Source organism: Lagopus leucura, unplaced genomic scaffold (genome assembly GCF_019238085.1).
Source record: "Lagopus leucura isolate 7727_CA_CO unplaced genomic scaffold, USGS_WTPT01 Super-Scaffold_100159, whole genome shotgun sequence".
NCBI lineage: Eukaryota > Metazoa > Chordata > Aves > Galliformes > Phasianidae > Lagopus > Lagopus leucura.
The window spans coordinates 2,073,825-2,100,255 of NW_024962335.1; the positions used below are offsets into that span (position 1 = coordinate 2,073,825).

The window sequence follows — 26,431 nt, forward strand, 5'->3', positions numbered from 1 at the left end:
TTTTTATTATTTTTGTGTTACAGAGCACAAACTTAGAAAAGTCTCAATTGTTGGTTTTGGCAAAGCTTGCTATTAAGGTTCCTCCTGCTGTTACACCTTAATAGCAAGCTTTGCCAAAACCAGCGATTGAGATAGTTCCTTGTAGTTCCTATTTTTTCCAACACTATCTGATTTTGTGAGATCTCAGAGGCAGTTTCCTGAGATGACCCACCCCAACAGAGCCATTTTTGTCTTCTGTCTAAACTCAGCCAGAAGCCAAATCCTTTTTGATTTTGTTTTAAATGACATGGAATGTCTAATTTTAACATCACATGTGCCAACTTTCATTATGCAAGGAATTTCAGACTTGTCTTTTTCTGCAGTATATTTGCAAGAAACAATTTTTTCATACCTAATCTGAATATAATACTTTTGAAAAAAAACTATTCTGATATCTGTCAGTCCTACGCACAGTACAGTATCATTATTAGTGCATAGTTAGGAGGATTTGAATTGAAATTCACTGTAAAACTGAAATGAACAAGATGTACCACATTCAGTGTATTTTCTCTCAGCTTTTTATTTCATTCCTGTATGACACTGATGAATCGGGAATTAAGTTTTCATTTTCAGTGTACTTGAGAGTCCATACCTAGAAATAAGGCCTAATAGCAGTGCATTAGCTTAAGTAGAACTATCCTAATTTACATCGTTTGACCATAGTAATATGTATGTCATATATGTGGGAAAAAACAGTGTGAATATTTTTAGAAATGTAACTTGTTTGCTGAAACAAACATGTAAAGTAACTTTCTACCTATGTAGGTGCAACTCAGAGGATAAGAACGTGAAATTTTTTTAAATGCATATTGTACTTTTCTTACAGTGCTGAAAAAAACTTGTAGTAATAGGATATTTGTAATTAAATCAGTTTTCTTCTTGAACACTTAGTCCCAGGTGCTGTATCAGATTTACATCTAGCAGAAGTGGAAGCTACATACATAAAAATTGTTTGGAGAAAGCCACAACAACCAAATGGAATCATTACCCAGTATAGAGTTAAAGTCCATGTGCAAGAAAAAGAAGTTACACTGGAAAACATAATTCTCACTGGAAAAAATAAGGTATTTAGCTTCTTTTAAATACAGATTTCTTTGCTAGATTAAATCTGGTTCTCTGCCTTGTTCGGTAGGTACAGTATGTGAAATTAGCTGCCTCAGATGAGTTATTAATGTTTTTAAATGCCAGCTTCCCCATGCCACCCTCTTTTTCTGGCTGTTTGAAAGAGGTTTGAAAGGATGCTCTCTGTACTACATGAAAATCATAAAGAACTCTGGAGAAATCCAGATCCTGAATTTTGTAGCTACTGAAGTCAAGACTCCATAGCCAACTGATGATATTATTTTCTTTTTAGTATAACAGTTGTTAGCATACCTAAAGAAGAGTATAGGTGTCTAGATCAGTAAATAGCCACTCAGGAAAACTTCCAGATGTGGATGTGAATCCTATGGAGAAGTGAGTGCAGTGTAAGTTTCCTAGAGCTGTTCAAGTGCTTTCCTTTCAGGGCATCATCTGCACCCTTGTATTTAAGTGTCTGACACTGCATACTAAACTCCATGCTATGGATGTAAGGATATCTACACATTACATACAAATAAAATCCTTAGTGGAACTACAGTGACAACTTCTCTAGCTTTTGTATTTTGGCCACTGATGTGCTCTGCATACGTAGGCCATTTTGAGCATGCTGCACAGAACTGTAGATACTTAGCAGCTCAAGAAAGTTCTTTCTAAGTTAAGGCTTTTTAAAAAGATCTTAATATTGAGCATAGCTGTCAAAACTTTGCATAATTCCTTTTTTAGAAACTGCTTGTCTTCTGACACAGAATCTTTGTTTTTGATACAGAGTTCACTGAAGGAGTTTTCTTTTAAGCTGCATGTTATAGATTAAATAGAGCCCTGGAGCCAAATGTTTATAAAGGAGCTGGGGAGAAAGATGAGGATAAGGATTCATTCATTAAAGCAGACTAAGGTCCTTGAAAAGTGAAATTATGTAACCCTATAATTAAAGATTATATCATAGTATATACAGAAAAGATGAAAAATTATCTACAGAGACATAAACTAATGCTGGGATTTCCTAATTTGTGAATTCTTAATTTAGAATCAATGATGCTTTCTAAAGCTTATTGAATTTAATTTTCTAATTAAAGAACAAAACAAATCATAACACTGTTTAAAGCCTCAGAGACAGAAGTTATTTTCATGTGAGTACTGTTTTCATGTAAGAGGTTGGTGAAAATGAGGCATATATGTCTTTTACCTGTTCGTACTTAGGTTAGATTGATGCTGAATATCTGGCTGTGGTTAATCTAACCTAGTTAAAATGGTAAAAAAGAATCACAGAATGGCTTAGATTGGAAGGAACCTTAAAGATCACCTGTTCCAACTCCCTTGCTGATCAGGCTGCCCAGGGCCATATCCAGCCTGGCTTTCAACACCTCTAGGAATTGAGCATCCACAGGTTCTCTGCACAATCTCTTCCAGTGCTTCACCACCCTCCAAGTAAAGAATTTCTTCCTAACTTGAATTTTTCCCCTTTCAGTTAAAAGCCATTCTTCCTTGTCCTAGGACTATTAGACCATATAAACAGTCAGCCTCACTCCTGCTTATAAACTCTCTTCAAGGAACGCCACAATGAAGCCTCCCCAGAGCCTCCTCTTCTCCAAGTTAAACAAGGCCAGCTCTCTTAAACTTCATTTATAAGAGAGGTGCTCCAGCCCTTCGGTTATCTTCTTGGCCATCCTCTGCACCTGCTCTGACAGCTCTACATCTTCCTTGTGCTGGGGGCTCCAGGCCTGGATATAGTACTTCAGATGGGGCCTCACAGAGGCAGAGTAGAGGGGGACATTCACCTCCCGCTCCCTGCTGGTCATCCCTCTTTTGCTGCAGCCCAGGATACTCTTGGCTTCATGCCCAGCGTTTCATCCATTAAGACCACCAAGTTCTTCTTGGCACAGCTCCTCTCGATGAGTATTTCTCTCAGTCTGTACTTGTACTTGGCTTTATTAAACCTCATTGGGCTCACATGGGCCCACTATTCAAGCTGTCCAGGTCCCTCTTTATGGCATCGCTTCCTTCTATGGTGTCAAATGCACCACTCAGTTTGGTATCATCTACAGACTTGCTGAGGGTACATTCAATCTCACCGTCTATGTAGTTGATAAAAATAAAAAAGGCTATTGATAAAAAAGGCTTCGTCTCCTCTCTCCACCTGAGGTCTGTAAGGAGAGGGCTACTGTGTATTAATTGCATCGCTACAAAAACATCTCTTTCTGGCAGTGAAGTTGTCCATATGTGTGAGTGGGGACCGTTCACGGATGACAGGATAACAATTTAGAGACACTGCAGTCCTGGATTTGGTCCCACATTCTGAAAGGCCAAAACGATCTAGTGCTTATACACCATTTTACGCTTATTCTCTAGCCTCTCTCTCTTCAGCTTTCCTTGTACCTCTCACAGTAGTAATTTCTCCCTTTAAGTCTACTTGCATCCCTTTTCAAATTTGTCTTTTGCCTGACCCTGCTGTCTTATTGACCTTTACATCACTTGCCTCCCTTTCATTCTTCTTTTCCACATATTTACTCCCCTTTTTAAAACTCATCTTCTTATTTTATTAGCCTCGGTTTTTCTCCCACTCTCATCTATTCTTTACTCAGAGGTCATACAGATAACTTTTTCTCTTTCATCAGTCTGATCAACCTGTTGTTCTTCTTCCTCAAAGCCTAGTGGGGGCATCTGAAGCCCTCTTCTTGTCAGCACCTCCTATCCTGCTGGAAAATGCTTAGTACAAATGGAGTCTTCCAAGCTCAAATGTGTCTTTTCGATATAGCTACAAGGATAGTAACATTAAATTTGAAACTTTAAAATCCACATTTTAAGAAATTTTAAGAAATTTTTAAAATGCATGTTCTGTTCATTTACTTTTAAAATGAGCAAGCTGTAGGATACAAGCACCTGAGTTTTCTTGTAAAAAATATTGTTTTGCAAAGTTAGTTATATATCACATGAATATCATTGTAATGGTTGCAATACACAATTTATATGCTGTATGTATAAATTGCAATAAGGAATATAAGAATGACTAAGATTGTGACTTTATTTTTCTAATTTTTAGTATTTGATTGATTCTTTGGAACCATACATGATAAATGAAAACATTGAACCTTCTCCCACCTGGAATTTGATAGAAACAGCCAATGAATTATATGAAGGTTCAGGTGAAATGTTTTCTAGTATTCAGACAGCTTCCCCAGTGATATTTACAAGTGCATCTGATGATCATTTGCCTGCTATAAATGGAGCTGCAGAATTACATTCTACTTTGGGTAAGATATTTCAAGATATTTTTCTACTTGTTCCTTTGCTCCAGAAGACCACCATCACTGTCCCAACTGCAAACTTTAGCACATGGCTCAGGCAAATTATGAATGGGTCATTTGCTGGAGTTGGATTTTTTTACTACCAAATAACCTCCTGAAGCAAATGGGAATGCCACACAGGCAGGAACTAGCCCCTTGTCACCCAGCTGACCTTCTTCCTAGTGAAAGGAGCACCCGAAAGCCATCAGCCAAGCTGCATAGACAATCAGTTATTACAGTTGCCAAAGCAGGTGTGATTGTCAGGGATTAACATATCTGCAAGCCCTTCAGAGACCTTGATTTCTCTAAGCCTTTTGACTAATAGGTTTTCAAATGTCAGTGAAGGTAAATAGGTCAGAAAGTTACAACTTGACTATATGGGTTACAAACAGGTGGAGATGACCCCATGACATGGTGATGTCATTAGTGTGTACACTTGTTCTGTATTATCAATGGAACAGTGTCTCTCTGCTAAGTATGAATATTAACAAATCATTAAGCAGTCTTTTGCTGACAGGCGAGGTCTTAAAATACCACTCTGAATTTTTACAATGAGAATTTTAAGCAGTAGACAGAAAGTCAATTTTTTAAAAGAGCTATTGAAATCACTGGATTCCTCTGTCTACACCAGTGTTTAAAACCAGAATTTAATCCATTAAATTCTGTAATGTTGAGTGGATCTTTACTATAGTAATCCTAAGGGGTCTTCTCTGTCATACAGAGAAAACATACAGTGCTTTAAAAGTGACTTTTCTTTTTACTGCCTCATTCAGCTTCAATTAGTGAGTTGCTAAAATGTCTATGTTGATGAAAAATTAAATTCAAACATCCTCTGTTGTAATATAGTGCACAATTATTATAATAGTTGTTATAGTAAGGTTGTTGACAGCCAAGTTTTCAACAGTGCTTGCTGATATTTAGATGCTGATCTTTGGGCCTGATACTTAGATGTGTAAAGTACCCAAACCTTTTCATGTTGCAATGTCATAGTGGCTCCTTTATCATAGAGGATTTTGGCTAGAACAGTTGGGCTGCTGCTGACTTTGGACTGATGCACAGATGTGCTCACTTGTGCAGCAAAAACTTTTTGTGGGCATGTGTGTGATTTCTTCATTCTGCTCTGACTCTTCTGCTGAAAATACCATCATGAAGTGATATGTGATGGGAGCCAAGTATAGCCGTTGGGAGGGAAGGGAAACAAAAAAAAAAACCCTAAAAACAACAAAAAATAATCAGAAACCTCAACAACATAGGAGCTACAGTTCTGTAATCATAGGGAAAAACAGACTCTCTACAAGTATGCTTTTTCTTAGTTCCTAGATTCCTCTTTATTTTAAATTTTATTTTTATTTTGAGATAGATGTCAGTTTTAGTTTGGTTTTAGTTTGTTACCATGCATTCTTTCAGCTAGGCCAAGCTATCTATCCTTCTTCCTACTGTCTGAATTTCATACTTCGTAGAAGACCTCTGGAAAGCAGAGGGGATTACATGCTTAAGGGTTGACTAAATAACAATAACTCCTTGGTGATGAGACACTGTGTAACGTTTTCTTTATATTTTTTTGATTGCCATGGAAAGTAATTCTTTTTGCAGTAAAATTGTTGTAGGTTACTGTGTCAGAGTTTAGAACACAAAAGAAAAAATAAGAGTTTACAAATAAGTGACTATTTCTCTCTATTTAATCACAGATGATCAGTATGCCACTAACATTTTGGGTGAAGAACTGTCGTATGTTATAAAGGGCCTTGTACCTTTCACAGACTACACAATCAGTGTGTCTGCTTTCACTGCTGTTGGAGAAGGGCCACCATCTGTTCTCACAGTCAGGACACGTGAGCAAGGTAAAATGTAGCTCAGAGCTAAGTTAATGTCTCCAAGTTCTTTCAGGCAATTTTAATCTGTTAAAAATTGTTTCTTTTACTTACTGTTACATTTTTTTTGTTTGTTTATTTTCATTTAAGTTCCAAGCTCAGTGCAGACTATATCCTATAAGAATATTAGTTCCTCCTCTGTTTTGCTGTATTGGGATCCTCCAGCAAATCCCAATGGGAAAATCATTCATTATACTGTTTATGCGATGGAGCTAGATACAAAAAGAGCATTCCACACAACAACTTCAAACAACAGCTTACTTATGACAGGTACTGTGTCGTGTGCTAAAAAATAATTGCAAATATATTATTCAAAATTGCTTATTCCAACTTTTTGCATTGTAGCCGCTGTAAGGTAGGTAGATCATCTCTGCCCCATCCACACATGCACACAGTGCAGACGGGAAATTGGTGCCAGATTTGTCTGCTGTGGAGAGGTATGTAGGGAATGTGAGGGCAGCAGAGAGGACTACATAAGGCAAGTAATGTAGCGAGTAGTAATTTCTCAAGTGGATTTCTCCTTACCAATTTTTCCTCATCTCATTCTTTCTACACAGAAAAGTGTTTCGAAACAGTTAATTCTTGATTTCTTTTCCATACAGAATTTGTCTGATGTTAATAATAATTTTCTTCTTTTGAGGTGATAATATTTATGCTAATTGAAGGAAATATATTAGTTGTGCTGTTTTAGGCACTTATTTGAGCTAAACAGTGTAATGCATGTACAATAAAACACATATTTGTGTGTATGTTCACATTCCTGTTTTCATAATTAAAGCAATTTATAGGATTGAAGCTAGTTTAATTATTTCAAAACTTATTGATTTGTCTAAGTGTTTATTTGACATTCCCCAGATAAATGATATTGTGCAATTTCTATATTTTAGTTGGCAAATATGTTTCAAAAACTCTTAGAACACTTGAATAGTTTTATAAGAAAGCTACAACATGTTTAAGGAGAATCATTGGCATTTTTTTTTTTTTTTCCACTTAATCTTTTTAGGTTTAAAAAAATACACCAACTACAAAATGAGAGTTGCAGCATCTACCGTGATTGGAGAAAGTGCTTTGTCTGAAGAGAATGATATTTTTGTGAGAACCCCTGAAGATGGTAAATGTATCATTTGCAATAACGATATGATTGATATATTAAAGAAGTCTGCACACGTATCTAAGGATGGGAAGAAAGCTTATTAATAAAATCAATGTTTGTTGAAATTGTTAGTCTTCAATCAGTCAGTGGCTGAATTGCCGTTGACCTCCGCAGAGAGAAACATGGGAATTTCATTTACAGAGCAGAGATATGAATTCAATACTTAATCATTCCTCATTTATATCAGGTTTTTATTATCATTTGCTTTGAATTATTTCCAGATTTTATCAAAATAATAAAGAAAGCAATAATCTAATTGTCATTTATCTCTCACAGCTGTCAAATACACTACAGTACAGGAGAAATAATTAAGTGGGAAAAAAGAAAGTAAAGGATTGAACGATTAAATATTATGGAGATTTATGAAGTTCAGATAAGTAGAGTAGCCAAATAATCAAAATAGTAAACAGCAAAATGTAAAGTGTTCATCATATTGTTTTACAGCTTTTGTGCTTCTACGCTATTAGTTTTTGCAGACGGAAGGCATATCACATGAATGGGAAACTGCCTACCTCAATATCTATTTCCCTGAAACAAATTTTAAGTTTAAAGTGCCCTGCATCTGAGTGTAACAGAAAGTTGAGTTTCAGACCAATAATTAATTGATAAATGTAAGCCCAGGGCAAACTATTGAGACAAAATCAATGATAATTCCTGCCTTATTACAAAGTTCTGTGTAATTATTCTCATCTTGTTCTTCTCTTTCTTTAGTTTTCCCAATGAAGTTCAGATTGAGGTTCATGTATCCTTACTATAGGCAACCTAGAAATGACAACTTGCCTCAGTTCTGATGAGTTGAAAAGAGAGATAACTCCAGATAGCAAAGTCACTACATCTAACTGAAGCAATGTTAGCATGCAATATATTAGGCTATGGTACTTAAATATTTATCTTCCATGCCAGATAAATTGAAAAATCCATTTCAATTGAAAATTAAGCTTCTTCACATGGGAATTATTTATGTGGGCTGTCCTGCCTTCCAAAGAGTAGTGATTTATTACAGTGAATATTTTCTTGATTCCTGGGCTCAGAAATCAGGAACGAAGATGATTCCATGACATCTTCACATCAAAAAGCTTCAAGAAAATTCTAAAATATCTATATATATTTATTTGTGCACAAACTGAATAGCATAATCCAGCATTCTTATCACTTTTTTATTCTTCAGTTTTATAGATAGATTACTTCAGGAGTGAAGTGATGAGGCCTTTATAGGAATCAAGGTTGATGCTCAGAGCTGACTTGATTCATAAGTGCAGCCCACTTACTCCTTCAGCTCTTCAGGGGCTTATGAGCTCGTTAGAGTTGCATGAAATCATACGTTGCCAGTAGATTTAGCCAACAGACTACCCTAGAGCTGGACTTGCTTTCTGCTTCACCTTGTAACCCATGTACGCAGGATTTGCACTGGGATCTTCAGTGGTTATCATTTAGCAACTCTATCAGTAAACTAAAGGGAATTCAATTACACTGCAAAGGGTTCCTTTCCTGGTTCAGTTGGTGTTTGAGGGAAATAGAACAGGTCGTTGTTAAGAAGAAGACAGAAAGATGACATTCCAACAAAATTAAATTAGAGGAAATCAGTGAGGTTTGAAGAACCAGTCTGAACGAAAGCAATAGACAAAGGAAGTTGTACTGATACAAAAAGTTGTCTACTTTTTTTAGTGGAAAGTTAAAAATACAGAATTTAATAATAATTCAATAGGTTTATCAGATCAGTCCTATATTCAATTAACTGAATGTCTCAGACTTTTTTGTTCTTTGATTTCTTACTACAGAACCAGACTCCCCACCCCAAAATGTAGAGATAATAAATGTGACTGCAACAGAGATAAACCTGAAATGGTCACCACCTGAGCAGCCTAATGGTCTCATAACTCACTATGAAGTTCTATACAGTGATTCCAACGATTTATTTGTGAGGAACACCTCATCTACAAATATATCACTTACTGAAATGATGCCTTATACTCTCTACAACATCTCTGTAAGGGCATTCACTAGACTTGGCCATGGGAATCAGTCATCTCTCCCACTTCTGGTGAGAACTTCTGAAACTGGTGAGTGTATAATTTTTTGGAAAACTATATTTTTTCTGACAAGTGCTTTATGGTGCCATTTGATGCTTGGAAGTCCATGTTAATTTATTTTAAAAGTAGGTTTTTGCTTTGCAAATCAGAAACTTTGAATCCTCTTTTTTCTCTTGTATACACAAAACAAACATAAGGAAATAGTATGAGTGATTAAAAAGTAAAGAAAACAATTGGAATACACATGTCTCATGACTTCATATATTTTACTATTTGTCCTCAAGTGTTTCTTGTATCTTGCAGGAAAATAAATTTTTATAGGAAAGTAGGGTTTCAAAATGTGATTGTCTTGGAATACAATTTATGAACTAAAATTTTGTAAGAAATCAATTCTAATGGTTAAAGAAATATATCAGGATTAACTGATAAGGTGCCACTTTGTAGTAGCTGAGTTTGTTGCTGGAAATATTTTGGACAATGCACAAATAAAATTAAATTTTTCCAAGAAAAAGTGTAAGTGGGGATTGGGAAGAAAGGGTGAATATTAAAAAGTTGTAACAAGGCATAGTTGGCTTTAAAATAAGATAATGTAGGAAAACGAATATAAATTAAAGAGGGAGGGTCATTAGCTTTTCAGTGGAGCTAAACAGGAGTTGCATTGGGAAAAATTCTGAGAACAGTGTTTGACACAGAGGAGCAGATGTTTGAGTTAAGCTGTAGGTTCAGAAATAAAAAGTGGCTCATTTCCTTCAGGACTCAGATATATCGAGGTACATCTGGTATGACACTCGTACCCTTCTGAGGCTTTTTAAAATCTTGACTAATTTCCTGTCTTAGACAACTGGGTACTTTGTCTATACCTAGAGTTAGATCTGGAGTTAGATGTGCTCTGTTCATTAGAATTTTCAGTAAGGGAAGACATGACTGTATTGCTCTATCTCAAAAAGGCGTGGGGAATATGCATTAGCTTCTTGATTGCTAAGACACAGTAATTATCACTGTGAACTCCTCGTTTCTGAAATGAAATTTGATTTACGACATGTGAAGTAGGTGTGTTCCAGAGCTGCCAAACCAATCAGAACTCATATGGAATGAGAACACAGGCAGCTAGTTTTAAGAGTTCATGAGATTGAACTCAAAATAGAGGCACAAAAACATTGTACTGATTTGGTGGTACTTCTTTTGTTGCTGTGGGTTTTGTTTGTTTTTGTTATTTGTTTTTTTGACAGACATGATAGATATATCGGCATCTGCCCAATTGATTCAGTGTACATATCCATAGATGTTTTTTTATTGTTCTTTTTAACTTAGTCATATATATTTTCTATGTTTCATTTTCAAGACCCTTCACAGTGCCTAGCTCCCCTGATGCTCAGAACAAAAATTTGAATTCCAGCTGCCTGTGATAGAGAATGCAAAAACATCTTTTGAGATGAGAAGAATAAAAATAAAAGAGGAGCTGGAAAATGGAGCATTTTTAGTGGACTACAACCTATTCATGGGCTGATGTATTCAAAAGGCTCCTGAGAGCATTTTGTTATTATTCTAACATTAAATTAGGCAAAAGTGGGGGCTGATTCCACTGCCTCCACTGGCATTTATTCCCTTTCTGGATATTGCCTCTTTTGAAATTTTAGCAGCAAACACATGACAACAACAACAACAAAAAAGTCACAAAAAAGGATAAGAATAAAAATACTTACAGTGTTTTTCATTTTAACCAATATAAGAAAATGATTAAGAAATCAATGAAACTCACAAGAATCTTTTACAAGTCTAAATTTTACCTTCTAGTTCCCAATTCTGCACCAGAAAACATAATGTATCAGAACATCTCATCCACGGAAATTGAGCTGTCATTTTTTCCACCATCCATTCCCAATGGAATCATACAGAGCTACACGATATATCTCAAGAGGACCAATGGAACCGAGGAAAGAGTTATAAACACCACTCATCTGGTACTACGTATTACAGGCTAGTACATAATGATATGAATCTTAAGGCAACTGCAACTTGTTCTGAGAAGGGCTCAACAGACCAACTAATGCAGGACAGATTCACTGGATGGACAAGATCATTCTTGTCCATGTATAGTTAGGTGCCACTTGTCCTAGGAAGTATCCAGCTGAGCCCTATAGTACTGCTGTGGAATGGACCATGCGTGGTATACAATCTAACGTGTCTCTTACTGTGTTTTAACATTTAAATTTAAATTTAATTAGACTTTTTTGACATATTTATCATTGTGACAAAGCACTGAGGTCACCAATTTTATTGTGAATATGACACTTCCCTTTTTACTCACTTTTCCATCTTTTGATTTGTTAAGTCATTATGATGCATTAGCCTGCTCTATCAGGGAGCAGCTAATTCTGGCCACTTAATACCCTAACTAGTAAATTTTCAAAGAAGTGCTAAGGACAAACATCTAAGCATTCCAGAAATAGGAAGTATAAAATGGTCTAGAGGGCTAAACATATGAAGTTTTTCCAGCCCAGAGAAAGGAAAGCTGAGGGGAGGCCTCATGGTGTCCTACAGCTCCTCATGAGGAGAATAGAGGGGCAACGCTGAGCTCTGTTCTCTGGTGACAGCAAGAATACCCAAGGGGACGACATGGAGCTGCATCAGGGGAGGGTCAGGTTGGGCACTAGGAGAAAGCTATTTACCAGAGGGTGGTGAGCACAGCCCCAAGCTTTCGGAATTCAAGAAGTGTTTGGACAGTGCTCTCACAGGCTTTGATTTTTGGTAGTGCTGTCTGCAGCCAGTGGTTGGATATGATGACACCTGTGCATCCCTTCCAACTCAGGGTATGGTTTTAACTGGTAATTAGAACTTCACCCCTTCTGTTGTTCATGTGGAATATTTTATGTTCAGATTTTCCTAATGTTCATTTTAATATCTAAAGGCACAAGTGATAGGCCTCTTCAGCACTTCAGAACTTCTCCTTGTGACACACAATCTCAAGTTTTTTTCCGTCAATAGAAGAAGGTTCCCTCACTGAATGTTTGATTTGCTGAACTTCTCTTCTTCATTTAGATTTGAAGAAATACACAGAATATATGATAGAAGTGTCTGCTAGTACCATGTTGGGGGAGGGCATTCATAGTGTACCTCTGCGTATACTGACTGATGAGGATGGTAAGTCAGAATAGAAATTGTGATGTGTCACTTTCTACTTGTAGTCCTAACCTATTACACTTCATGTTCAGGTTTTAGAAATGTTTTTGTAATTATAACTCTATTAATATCCATCTATCTACACATTCAACTATTCGCATCCCTTTGTGTGTGCGTGTGCATGTGTGTGTTTATAAAGGGAGGAAGACACTAAGAACACAAATTAAAGCTGCATTGGCATAAACATTGCACCATGCATTCCTAAATTAAATCTCATTCCATGTTTTTGGGAGCACTGGCTTCTGATTATAATAGGTCTTTGCACATCTCCCAAGTACTGATGTTCTTACATACATGCCATCAGTAATAAATATTTGCTCAGTAGTAACAGTGCTGGAGCACATTGCAAACAGCTAATTTGGATAAATCCATCTTTTACTAAGAGTATTTTTATTTAGAGCAATGCTAATCCTGTTCTTCAGCAAGAAGTATCCCCTGAATAAGAAAGTCAGTATGAACTGGACAAAAAGATATGGCATTCATTATTTCATAGATCTTTTATTATTATTGAACCACTGATGGTAATACATGTAAAACAATAAATACAGCTGTCACTATTTTTGCTTCTAAATACAGACACTCAGTGGCAGCTTTTGTTCACGAAAAATGATTTTTCTTAAATCTACAGAACTTTAAAACTTTTATGCCAACTTCTAGGATAGTGAAAGAAATAACAACAACTGAGAAACAGTATTTATAATACACCACATGTACTTTATTCACAGGAACATAGTGATCCAAGTTTCAGACCAAATGTTTCATAGATGTGCTAATAACTATGCTCTTATTCTCGATTTTCATGCATGACTACAATTATGACTTGAATTTTTAGTACATGATGCTTTTTGGTTTAATTTGAGAAGAACAAAAGTCATTCTACATAGTACTACTATCTGTGAATCAAGGTTTATTTCACAATAACATGCTCTTACAATGTTATCACTAATGCTTACTTAGGTACATATTTATTCAGCAATACTTATAAGAACTTTAGAGTACTTCAATTGGAATAAAATTAAGCATGACCCAACATTTTAACTTACTTTTTCTGTTTCCCTACAAAATTGTTACATGGTGTCACATAAAGTTCATCTTAACATGAATTTTACTGATCTCAGTCAATGCCCATCTTTATATTTGCCCTTGTGAGACATAAAATTTATGAATGTGGTCCTTATTGGATGGAGTGAATACATTTTACCACTGCTTAGTATCCCACATTTTATCATCTCTCAGTGCCATGCTTATTGATTTTTCCACATTTTGGTGCTTCGTATAATTATTTCCAGCACCTCTTTGCCCTCAGGGGAACTATTTTGCTGTATTTTACACATGTTCATACCTATAAAGCTCTTGCTTTTATTAGAAGAAAAAGCATTACAGCAATGTACTCGGACAGTAGGTGAATCACTGTGACATACCAAATACACTGTTTTCTCATGAAGTACTTTTTCCATTGAATCACAGAAACAGATGTTCAAGCACCACCATGCAAAATCTTCTTTTATCATCTCTCAGAAAAAGGAAAAGAAGCTGTGCTATAATATTAGTTGATGGATACTGTGCTGGTGTAGTACAAAGTTAATTTTCCATCACAAATAATTACCGTTCTATGTAAGGGTGTTGCATATCCCATAGATCTTAGCTGTTTACCAAGATGTTGTGTCCCGTTCTCTTATTTTATAGCTCCTAGTTCTCCTCCAGAATCCCTCTCAGTAAAACAGTTGTCGGGTGTCACTGTGAAGTTGTCATGGAAACCTCCACTGGAGCCAAATGGAATTATCCTCTATTACACAGTTTATGTCTGGTAAGATTTCCTGGAAATAGTTCTGAGGATAACTATTAATCTGTAACCTAGCAGGAATGTTGGGTTTTTCTTACACAATATGTTGATTACATGTTTTTGGTGAATGTATATTTATCCAACACTTAGAATGTTGGCCTTCTGTGTACACGAATTCAGATATAATGTAGTAGCTGAAAATTGGAGTGTTGAATATCCTGCAAAGTTTTTCTGTTCTTTGTTTTTTCTTTTTTCTTTTTAATGATGGGTTTTTTTTTCAATGTAAATTAAAATTTGATTTAGATTGTGTTGGCTTTCATTTCATACTGATTTGGCCTGTTTTGAGGCAGGGCACTGGCTTATCCTAAAGTGTAAACATCTGAAATTGATGTAAAATAGATTTCTTTTGTAGAAAGTGCATGAAAGAAATCTGAGAGCTCTTCCAGCAACCATCTAAATGACATAAGAACTCAAGAGTCACAGTAATAGTCTGTATGTACTGTTATCCTTAATGTTGTATTTTGTATACGTTATATTTATGGAAAAAAATTTTAACATACGTTTTTCATTTACTACATTGTTTTCTCTTCTGTCCTTTCTGCTTCTGTGCATTTTTTTCATTGTCATTGCTCCTGGAATGTTTTCTAATCTTTCAGTAGGGATTTTGGTATTTTAAAACTTAAAGGTTCTTTGCTATTCTCTGCATAATATAATTCATTCTAGTGATGTGCTATCTCTTCAAAGATCTAAATATAACTTCTAGGATTAAGAAGATTTTGTTGTTGATTACTTTTAACAATCGCATTTACAATGTACCATTCTATTGTCACTACAAAAGACACTGGAAGAAAATAATAAAGAAGTCCACCTTTTGAGATGTGATCCGAGTGTGCAAATTATCAGTCTTTATTATTGAGCTTACATTTATTAATTTAACATGACTTCAGTTTTGAGGCAGAACTTGGCCTTGATTTCTACCGATTTTTTTTTTTTTTAAGTTATAACTTCTAGCTAAGTCACTTCTCAAATGAGCAGGAGAGAGTCATTATTCCAGAAGAGTTAAATTTGGCCTGGCTTGATCCTTCTACTATGTTTGAAAGGTTTTGTGCTCTTTTACCACAAAGAAAAATAAATTAATGCCTATCTTACATCTAGGAATGTGTTACTTCATAATATGGATTATCATTTTGATACAGACTGTGTTCAAAAGTTTGAGGTTATAGCACTTTCTTTCCTTATATTGTCTAAAAGCTTACTAATTTTGCTGTGACAAGTTAGTAAGAATTTGTCATTAAAAACCATCACTCCATTGAACCACCTCTCCAAATATCTCATTTGAGCAACCACATGACTTTTTGAAGTAACCCTTGTCCGTTTTCCCTCCATATTCTCCTTGCTGTGTCTTATCCATCCTTACTGTGCCATATCTAAAATTAGACAGGCATTAGGTATCATCTTGAAGCAACAAACTCACTCATAACTTTTCACAACTTCACTTATTATTTTTTTCCTTTTTACATTTTAAATATTTAATGGACTTGGCTATGTGATTTCATCTAGTGCATTTTAATGTGAGATTTGACAAGGCAAACTGGCTAGGTGCTGCTTTCTGCTTTTGGGGGTCATCCAATATTTTACTTGGAGATTTTTACTCCCAGAGCTTCTTAATAAAGGAAGAAGCTAATACTGATGCTAAATAAATGTTCTTTCTCTTAACTACACTGCAACAGTTACAGAAAAATTGGTAAATTTAAAGATTTGAGAAAAAGAATTTGCAACTTCTAGAACATAAAGAGTAACATTCTCATTTTTATTATCTTTCAAGGCTTTGTCTCAGTATAAGTTGCCTTTGAGTACTAGAAAGCAGCAAAGAGATTTTCTGGGTGCTTTGATCTACAAACTCCTATTCTCTGAGTCTGCACTGCAGTACCAAGGTGTATTAACAAAACTGTTTAACTTGACAAGAGCTATTAACATTTTTCTGTAGTAGTTAAGCAACCAATACCTTAGTTCTTTCAAGAAAGCATTTCAGACTCAAAAATTGTTAGTCACCTGTTCAACAAATTTGTGTGAGATAATTACTGACTAAATCTACTTAAGAGTACAGCTTCTTCATGAAACTGTGGTCCCTATCTTTTTCATGTACGCAATTTCTCAGTTCTTTTGTCTCAGTTAGTCACTTAAAACTTAATGTTTTTCATTAAACTTAGTTCTTAAAATTCCTCAGCTTACTTTACCCTGCTAGACCTTTTTCTCATTGTCTGTGAAGCCTGCATCCACCTTTGTCAGTGTTTTCTTATTGCTTTGATTACAGTCTCTGCTGCTTTCCAAATAGATAATCAACTTTTATTGAAATGCTCCAAACTCTAGATCTTATCTATGATCTAGGTGTTGAGATGTTATGAGAATGCAGTTACTCAGAACGGGAATGTTTGCAGCAGTAAGCTGTAAGTTTTCTTACTTAAGTTATAAGCAGCTACATTTTTCCACACTAAGAATATAATGGGCAAAGATCCAAGAAAGTATGTCTTTTCTTCATATAGAATCTCATAACTGTAATGGCAAAGCTTCATATCTCTTTACAGACTACTCATACTCTCAGAACTTTGAGAATAATATAAATGTTGGTAACATTTTCTGTTATCAAGACTATTTCCCAAGAAAAGATGAGCCTTTTTTTTTTTTCATTTTGAACTTGTCAAATTATAATTCCCCTATGAAATCCCATTAGAGGCACAGGGCATCCAGTCATTCAAAATTGTTTTCAGGATTGGAATGTTATCTAGCCTTTTCTGTGCTAAGTTTTCATAAAATATTAAATAACAGAATTTTAAAATTCAAGATAGTTGTTCCTGTATCTTATTTTATTTTCTGATAATCATTTCATACCTATGCTAATACCAGCGTTTTATTAATGTTACATCTTATAGTCATTCTAGGCTGGTTTTGACCTGACTAGAGTTCCATTCTGATCCCCTGCTACATTCCACCAGAATTAACTCAGCACCAGCTAATTCCTGTTCCATATCATCTTCTATTATTCCATTTATAACTTCAGCCTTCTGACCAATTTCACAGAGTCACAGTAGGGCATGCTCCCTGCTATAATCTTTTTATATTTCGCTATTTCTGTCTAGGGAGACAGTTTAGTTATGCCCTAGTGTGTCCTTCCCAAGGATACCACACTTGATAGCAATTACAGGATGGATATGCTCCTCCTTGATATTCCATATTATAATCTTCTTTGCTGATGTAATTTACATACACGTTTCTGTTGTGTTTTGTTTTGTTTCCTTTTTAAGTGAAATTAAGAGCTCCATTGAGATACCAAAGCACAGAAGTGAGCTTTTCAAATATATATGGCAACATTCATCAAGATCTTCCTTAAAGCCAAAAATATATGTATTTGCCACAAGATAGCATTTTTCTATTTGACATCATATACCACAGTTGTGTCCATGCATAACTAATTAATAAAATATCTTTTCTTCAGGAACAAAATGTCAAAAAGGAGTGTTAATGTAACAGAAACATCACTGGAGTTCACAGATCTGGAAAATAACTCTGAGTATAGTGCATATGTAGCAGCAAGTACAAGATTTGGAGATGGCAACATAAAAAGTGATACTATAATATTCAGAACTTCTGAAGGAGGTAAGCTTATATACAATATGAATATTTTATTTCATTCAGCCTTGATTTTCTGTCATTATAAAAATAATATATTTTAATAGCTGTTTTCACTACCTTATCCTGACATAAGTTCTGATAGGAAAAATGCTCCTCAGAGGCTCTTTCACAATCTCATAGGGATCTGAACAAAAAAAATGAAATCTGTGCAATGATTTACTTGTTTGTTTTCTTTTAACAATTTTCAAAATGGTAGATCACTTCTTTAAATGGTCATATTGTATATAGGGCTGTGATTTTTTTTTAGTTTCTTTACCATTTCTGGTTTTCCCACCAAGCATATTGATACAGTGTATTCCTATAGGCATAGTACACAGGCATATTTCAGATCTATCATACAGAGATCAATTTCGCAACGATCAGTAGCAGGACTAATTTTTATCAGAGTCATAGCTCAAAAGGGTTTTTAAAACACTGGGTTGTAGACTTTTCCCAGCCTTTGCTACTAATGCTGTTTTGGAAACATGAACTGATATTTTAGGGCAGGGGTTTAACGTATGGATCTTGGAGTTTCCCTTCCAATTAATGTTTTCATACGTTATGCAAAATAGAACAGCACAAAACAAATGATCACCTACAGTGTTCAGTGCTCTACTGCATTTGTATGGAATGCTTTCATATATGGCCAGAACTATAGATGTAAATTCTTTTAAGCTGACATAAGGAATTGAGTTTGAGCCTCCTACATCTTTATGCTACTGACAAGAACCATATTCCTTACCAGATAGTAGGAGATTCTAGTTGAAGAATATTTACATGGTCCTTCCTGTATATTGAGTAGGATGAGGAAAGAGAAAAACAGAAATGATTGTATCGTCCAAATTTAAGTATCTGGTTAGCCTTCAAGAATTGTGAGCTTAAACTATTTATAATTGTCAAAGAGAGAAGGAGGCTTTTAATTTAGGTTTTCTGTGGGTTCCACAGCAATATGTGAAGCAACTTCTTCACAGTGAGAGTGATGGAGCACTGGAACAGGCTGCCCAGGGAAGTTGTCAATTCTCCTTCTCTGGAAATATTCAAGACCTTTCTGGATGCCTATCTGTGCAGCCTGCTGTAGGGAGCCTGTTTTGCAGAAGGGTTGGACTCAGTGATGTCCAGAGGTCTCTTCCAACCCTTACAAATCTGTGATTCTGTGAAATCCTTTTTTTTTTTTTTTTTTCTTTTCCTATTAACTCTATTTGGAGCTTAGAGACTTCACTTGGTCAACTTTAATGTTTATGAATTAGATAGTGTCAAAATTCTGTCACTAATTTGTGGGCATGCACAATGTAGGCTTTCCATGTGTGCAAGCCAGTAAGTACAGGACAAATTCTATAAGACAAAAGCTTCTGTGTGCCTCTGCACCTAAATAAAAACACATCTGAAAAGTATGGTTTTAAAATGTTGTTTGCAGTTTGTATTTTACTTTATCATTTCTAGAAGCAGTTTTTATAACATATTCAGAAATACATTTAATTTGACACAGGATGTTGTCAAATCTGTAGGGGCTATTTCATGAGTACTATAATGTACAAAACTGTTAGGTATGCTAAAACTTAACATATTTTCAGCTCCAGGTGATCCACCAAAAGATATTGTGTACAAAAACCTTACTTCCACATCGATAATGCTTTTCTGGTCTCCTCCTCAAAAGCCTAATGGAAATATACGGTACTATTCTGTTTATTTCAAAAATGATTCAGGAATATTTATACAGGTAAACTTCTTTTTTATATTCTTCAGTTGTATAATTCAGTAAAGTGTTCTAATAATTATTTTGGTAAACATAACTTATATCAATTTTACAGTTATCAGTGTAATGTCTTTTCATATTTTCTTTACCAAAGGCAGTTTTCTAACTTTCAAAGACAGAAGCACAACTTCTAATATTGTGTGTTGTGTTGTACATCTCATTGGACATTAAGCACAAGAAGAGTTATTTATGAAGCAAACAAGCCTCCTCCATTACTCTATAATGCAAAGCTTATGTACGGATATATGCACACATGTAATGCATATATAAACACAACACATAGACAGAAGACCCGTTGCACATCCTTGAGACTATCTTATTCTGATCTGTCAAGTTGATGTAATTCCTGTAACAGCTCTGTTTATACTTTTTAGTGCATGTTTGCACAGTACTGAAAATAAGAAGGTAATACTGTCAAATTACAGAACAGTTTATTATTTCATATTTTTGTTACTCTCAGAGATAAATTACTGTTTAGTATCTTGAAACCAAGACATTTAGAATCCTAGCATAAAGCATAAAAGGCAAATTTTACGTGATTATTCTTTGGTGATCTGGACATTCTCTTCTAGGTTTTTGTTGTTGTTGTTAATACTTTCATTCTTAATTATACATCATATTTATTAATTTTACATACAGAAATACTCTTCTTTCTAAAAGTGTGCTTTTACAGAGCAGAAATAAGTTTCCTTTACAGGTTTTGCTTTATAAGCTTTATATATGGGGAAGAAAAAAAAAGGGAGATTTTAATATCATGAAGAGATTAATGCATGAAAAATTACCTGTGCTGCATAAGTTTAACCTCAAGATACGTCTAGGGTGAGGTATTGTTGTGTTTGAGGATAATAGAAAAAAATTTCACAGATCTTAGAAATAACTAAATTGAACTAATAACTGGTTGAATCATTGCTGACGTGTTTCAGTGTTCACACATCTCTGACTTCTCTGAAACTGTGTAGTTGCTAGACTCTGTCTGCATATTTTCTGATGCAATCAGGACCATGCCATGCATTCACATTCTGATGAGATTAAAATTAGGGCTACAGTTCAGAGTGTCAGCTTCTACTTGCACACAGTACTGGACCAACAGCATTTTTCTTGTCCTAACAAATCCCTGGAGAAACTTTGACACCAGTTTGTTGCCTGAACAAACACATCCTATGAAATTTGTCTAATACTTGGACAACTAAAGGAATGTAAGAGGAGGTCTACAGCCTATTACTGTGTTTAGGAAGGAGGGACTCCGAGATGAAAGAGTAAGGTAAAACTGATACAGTGAGACCTATTATCCCTCTGGATTTGCTGAGGACTCTGGAAATGAAGGATAGGGAAGATGGAGCACAGTACCATTTTGCCAAACAAGATGAGGGTCCAGTTTTGTTGCAGCATAAAGGAGTTGCGCAAGGGAAGGACAGTGGCATGGGTAGAAGTTTCTGCTGTGCTGTCTGATTATGTGCTTGACAGCAGAAAGACACTGCCAATAGCTGCACTTCTAGGTGTAGAAACCACTGTTTTCATCCTTTCAGCTTTGCTTTTTAACTCATTCCACTATGGGAAACTACCAGAATTATCTATTTCAGATACTACTGCATCTGTCTCTTGCTGGACTTGGAAGATCATCATTAATGTATCAAACTGTGGTGCACTCCTTATCTGGCTGCTCCCCTGAACTCCCTCTGCCGTTCACATCCCTCTGTTCACTGTTTGGCATGGCAAGCACCATACCTACTCCTATACCGTTCCTTGGCATTTCCATGGATGTAAGACATTGAAACAGGAGAAAAAAAACCAACTTTTGCAAATTCATCTCTGTCAGATACTTCATACTAAACTTTTACAACAGAGAAATGTGTGTGTGGAAGCCAGCATGACTGGTATATGTGTAGAAGTCCTCATACATTTTTCAACTCCTTGGAGTATAAAGCGCTTAATAAGAATAACATTGTTAAAAACAGGGAATTTGTAGTTGCAGAGTAAAGCACTTCATTTAGTAAAAAAGAATCAAAAGACCTGAGATTAAAAATGCAATTTACTTCTTGGAGTGATACAGAAGGTCACAGGAAAAGTGGTTTCTTGTCCTAAAAAGAAAAATTACAAAAGTTCATAGGGTAAAGAATAATGCATAGTTCCTTTGCTTTACAGATCTACATGAAAAATTGCACTATGGCTGTTCATTTAGAGGGGTTTCAATGCTCAGACCTGGCATTTAGACCAGAACAGAAGGAAATCTTAGTGGTGGAGATTAGATTTGAGGACTTTGGTTGATGAGAGGGCAGCTTCAGTGGAATACTGACAGGATCTGAAAAAAAAATTGTCAGAGAGGTAGGATTGAATGGCAGCCAAATACACTGATCATTATCAAGTAAAGGTAAAGATTTCCAGTACAGTGAAGTGAAGTGGTAGTCTGTGGTAATAACTTGAGTGCTTTCCAGGCAGCATTGCTAGCAGGTAACAGAAGAAACCATCCCTTGCTCCAGGCTAGATTCAAGTTCAGCTGGATCTTTCAGATTCTCCTGTCACAAGTCTAGGGAAATTGCTACTTTTTGTTTTCTGCTCCTGGCTCTGCACCAGCATGGTACAGAGATGACCAAGGACAACTCCTGCAATGTTGCTCTTGTTCTTGCTACTGCTATGTCATGCTGTTAGATTCCTGCAGTTAAAGCTTTCACAGTTTGAAATAGCAGCTTTTCAAATTTTGTTCAGTGGTTCCTTGTGTGATGATTCAAGCAGTCATACTACCCACACTCTCAGTGTTACCATGGAAGTAAGTGAAAGAATCAATGGAAGCAATTTTCTTGTTGCTACGTAATGATCCATACGCAACATTATTGACTTGAACAAACTATTTTATTCAATCTCTGTACACTTGTGTTTTGATTGGAAAGAAAGTGAGAAAGGTGCAAGTTTCTAATATAAATTTGTATGTGGACACATGACAGCTGTCCTGCTCCAGACTAGGCAGGAGAACCAGAAGCTAAGCAAAAAAAAAACCATGCTGCTCTTCTAACAGCATATTAGACCCCACAACATACGACTGGAACATGACTGGATGCAGTTCAGAGTGGAATTTGGCTTGATTCATCTTAGAATGCAGACAAGGATTGCAAGCAATGTGCTGTATTAACAAGCAACTTTTTTCTCTTGCCAGTACGACCAGTAGGGGAAAAAGGAAAATGCTCTTAAGTACAACGCAGATTTTTGAAAAGCTGGTCTCAAAACAGTACAGACCACAAGAGGCAAGATAGCAAACAGTGTGTTTTATATTTCTTGAGGGATGGCTTGGATTAGGCCTCAAAGTATTACTACTCACCTGATATCAGAGTAATGTGATATTCTAACTTAAAATAACAATATGGTACAATGAACCTAAAGAAAAAAAACAATGGGAAAAGGTCAAGAGTGAAGAAGAGCAACACTGTATTGTCTGAATAGAACTAATTACAGCTTTATGCCAATGGAAATTTCTGCTGCTGCCTAGGGTGAAGAAGATACTACTTTCTGCTGACACTTTCATGGCCTGTATTGCTTACATGTAGCTGCTTTAATAATCTGATACTTCGCTATGTCAAAACTTCTTTCATGTATGGATGAAGAAGGGGATAGAAGGAAGAATTTCTTCAGCTGTAGCCAAAGATCCTAAGCTGTTTGCTTTCATCTGCAGCCACAGTTAATTGTAAAACTTCCTATAGTGTCCTGTCCCCAGGGTACAATTAGTACAAGTTTCATCTTAGTTTGTACCCACGCAGCTCTTCCTGTTCTTCCTTTACTCTTCATTATGTGTTCTTTTCTAATACTCCGTTATACTGGAAGTTTGAGGTATTCCTCACTCATCATTCCTTGGGCTCCTTGTATTAATGGGACTCTCTCTTTAAAAAGCTTTTTGTTGAACCACCAAAACCCCTGTTGTTATAGCATTCACATTAGTTCACCACATGCCAAACTGACAGGCAGCTGGCTAAATTGTAAAGGTATGCCTTTTAAAGTCAGAGTTGGATTTTCAGCTGTTCATATTAGTAAACTCACAATAAATCTAAACTCAGAATTTGATGTGGTACCTTTGACAAATTTAGCTTGAAAACTCAGAAATATTTTAAGTCCTTTTTTGATCATACTAGTTGTTATTACTATTCAGTTATTAATGTCAGCTACTAAGTATTACTCATAAGAAAAATATACAATAGTAGGAATAACAGGAGGGTAGTAGGATGATGCATCTCTTTCCAAAGGCATTTTCTGCCACACTGTGCTTGAGCATCAGGTTATTTAATTAAATCCCTTTTTTGATCCTTAGCTTCCTGCATCTTCCTCTGCCTGAGTATAAAGAAAACTCTTCCCAATCTTTTTCAGTTATTTACATGAAGACAGTGTTATCTTCCATCTATATTTAGATGAAAGTCATATATAAAGGTAGAATTTCTTTGTATTTTGCCTGATGTTGACCTAACCTGATCTTACATAGAATCCTCTCCATGTGCTTTAAGTCTGCCGGTAGGAACGGATATAGAAATCTGTACTGTCAATTTGTGCAGCTTCACTGTGTAGATGAGTGCTAGTAACTGTTGGCAAAAACAGTTGTGAATATCTCAAGGAAATCAACAAGTATTACCTCTTTATGTTTGTTTTTGTTTTGTTTTCCTACAGAAATAACGTAATTTTGCCTGTACAAAAAAATAATAATATGTCATGTTATATTATATATAAATCAATAGAATTTGCAGGCAGACAAAGAAATCATGCATCACTCAGCTATTTAGTAGAGAATATCACAGTGATTTCTTCAATAAGAACTTTCCTCAAGAGAAATATAGCCTAATTTTATTACATGGTTTTAGTATGCCTTTCTTCATGCACAGTATTTCTGAATATGCAAACATTATTGTCACCTTAACTGCTGATGCATCTGCTCAATGGGGCAGCGTGGCTGCTTGAGAGGAATTATACTGATACTTCAAAGCTGGAGCAAAGGTTTGGCTTCCTAGCCCTATACAGGATCTGACTATCTTCATCGGGTGAATAACCAATCTACAGTTTTCAAATGCTAAGCCAAACCACTGTGGGTTCTCTGACTGAGGTTGCTTTAAAACGATTAAGATATGACAGTTTTTGTTATATGTTATAGCTGACCTTACGCAAATAATCCAAATTATTTTTTTCTTTCCAGTTTCAAAAATAGTTCATTTCGAAACAGCCTCCTCATAATATCTGATCTAAAGCAGTAACCTATTGCAACAGTCATAGCTTTGGCAAAATTTTGTATGTAGTTTGAAAGAAAATAGGATTTGGTTCTCATGCAGTTTTGATAGCAAATAACTGCACAAGGAAAAGAATTCTGTTTGTCCCTTCAGTTCAACACAATCCAATGAAGATGGTTGTTTGCATTAGAAATAACGACTTGTGCTAAATGATAAGCATAACTAACAAAAGGAACCATTTATCATGTGTTTTAGTAAGATCTCTGCTCCAGGAAACTTTTAGTTAAAAGTTTTATGTAAGATCTATTTACAATAGGAATAAAGTGAGGGAAGTGCTTTGGTTTACTTTATATAGATCAGACAAGACAATCACATGTGCTCATGTAATCTATGAACAGTTATCAGATTTTTTTTTTGTTGTTTACCTGTTGCAGTATGAATAAACTCACTGCAATATTACAGATCTAATGTGATTACAAACAAAAAAAAAAGTGGATTGAAATTCAATTACTACAAACAACAGGAAGAGTCGATTTGGTATACTGTGGTGCTTAGCAGGAGTAATACTTGACATGTTTGTATAAATAACTTGCATATTTCCATAAAAATTGGAACTTATTTGTAGTCAAAGTATAGATTTACTTCCCCTGAATAGTATGGTAAATCATCTCTCTCGGTGATGATGGCTAAATGGGAAGTTACAAAAAGAAACCAGTGAATGAATAACATTGATTTTCAGTGATAACACATTTCTTTTTCCTTCAGAATTTCACAAGTCATGATAATGACAGCAATGTCAATATGTCATCTGCAGTTTTGGATGATTTGGCCAAATACAGCCATTATACTCTATGGTTAACTGCAAGTACAGCTTTTGGAGATGGAAACAAAACCAGTGAAATAATAGATGTGTACACAGATCAGGATAGTAAGTGAATAACTTCTTGATGTTACAGTGTATATCAGTGCATTCAATTCAGTATTCACTCATATTCATTATGCACTCATTCAGTAGTCATTTTAAAATGATTTTACCTTTAAGATGGAAAAGTTAAAATAAAAAAAAATCCAGTAAATCATAATTTAAAATTTTCCTTTGATTAGAAGACATTTTGATCTGAGTCTTTGCTTTGTAATACAGCGAATTGTAGTTCAGAAGCTCCTTTTTTGGATGCAATCAATAAGAAAATTATCTTAAACCATCATTAAGGCTCTTTAATTAGTCAGATGTAACAGAGATGGTTATACATATACGCTATGAAAATATTTTGCATTTGATAGTAAAAAATAAATAATTTTAAGAAGTTTTACAAAATATTTAGTGTTTTACAAATGAGATTTACAAATAATCATATTTTGGGCATGTATTTCTGTTGGGTTTGGGTTGTTTATTGCTGTAA

The 26,431-nt window shown here is 35.4% G+C and overlaps 1 protein-coding gene across 1 annotated transcript in view; it reads left to right on the top strand.

Moving 5' to 3' along the window:
• The window catches only part of PTPRQ (protein tyrosine phosphatase receptor type Q), a 120,528-nt gene that overhangs the window by 35,446 nt on the left and 58,651 nt on the right, over positions 1-26,431 (top strand). Inside the window, exons 26-37 of the mRNA XM_042890276.1 lie at positions 931-1,103; positions 4,157-4,367; positions 6,089-6,241; positions 6,362-6,541; positions 7,275-7,382; positions 9,203-9,484; positions 11,249-11,431; positions 12,494-12,595; positions 14,321-14,441; positions 17,911-18,071; positions 19,658-19,803; positions 25,797-25,959. Coding sequence (XP_042746210.1) covers positions 931-1,103; positions 4,157-4,367; positions 6,089-6,241; positions 6,362-6,541; positions 7,275-7,382; positions 9,203-9,484; positions 11,249-11,431; positions 12,494-12,595; positions 14,321-14,441; positions 17,911-18,071; positions 19,658-19,803; positions 25,797-25,959 — 1,983 coding nt within the window. The remainder of the gene's footprint in view (positions 1-930; positions 1,104-4,156; positions 4,368-6,088; positions 6,242-6,361; positions 6,542-7,274; positions 7,383-9,202; positions 9,485-11,248; positions 11,432-12,493; positions 12,596-14,320; positions 14,442-17,910; positions 18,072-19,657; positions 19,804-25,796; positions 25,960-26,431) is intronic.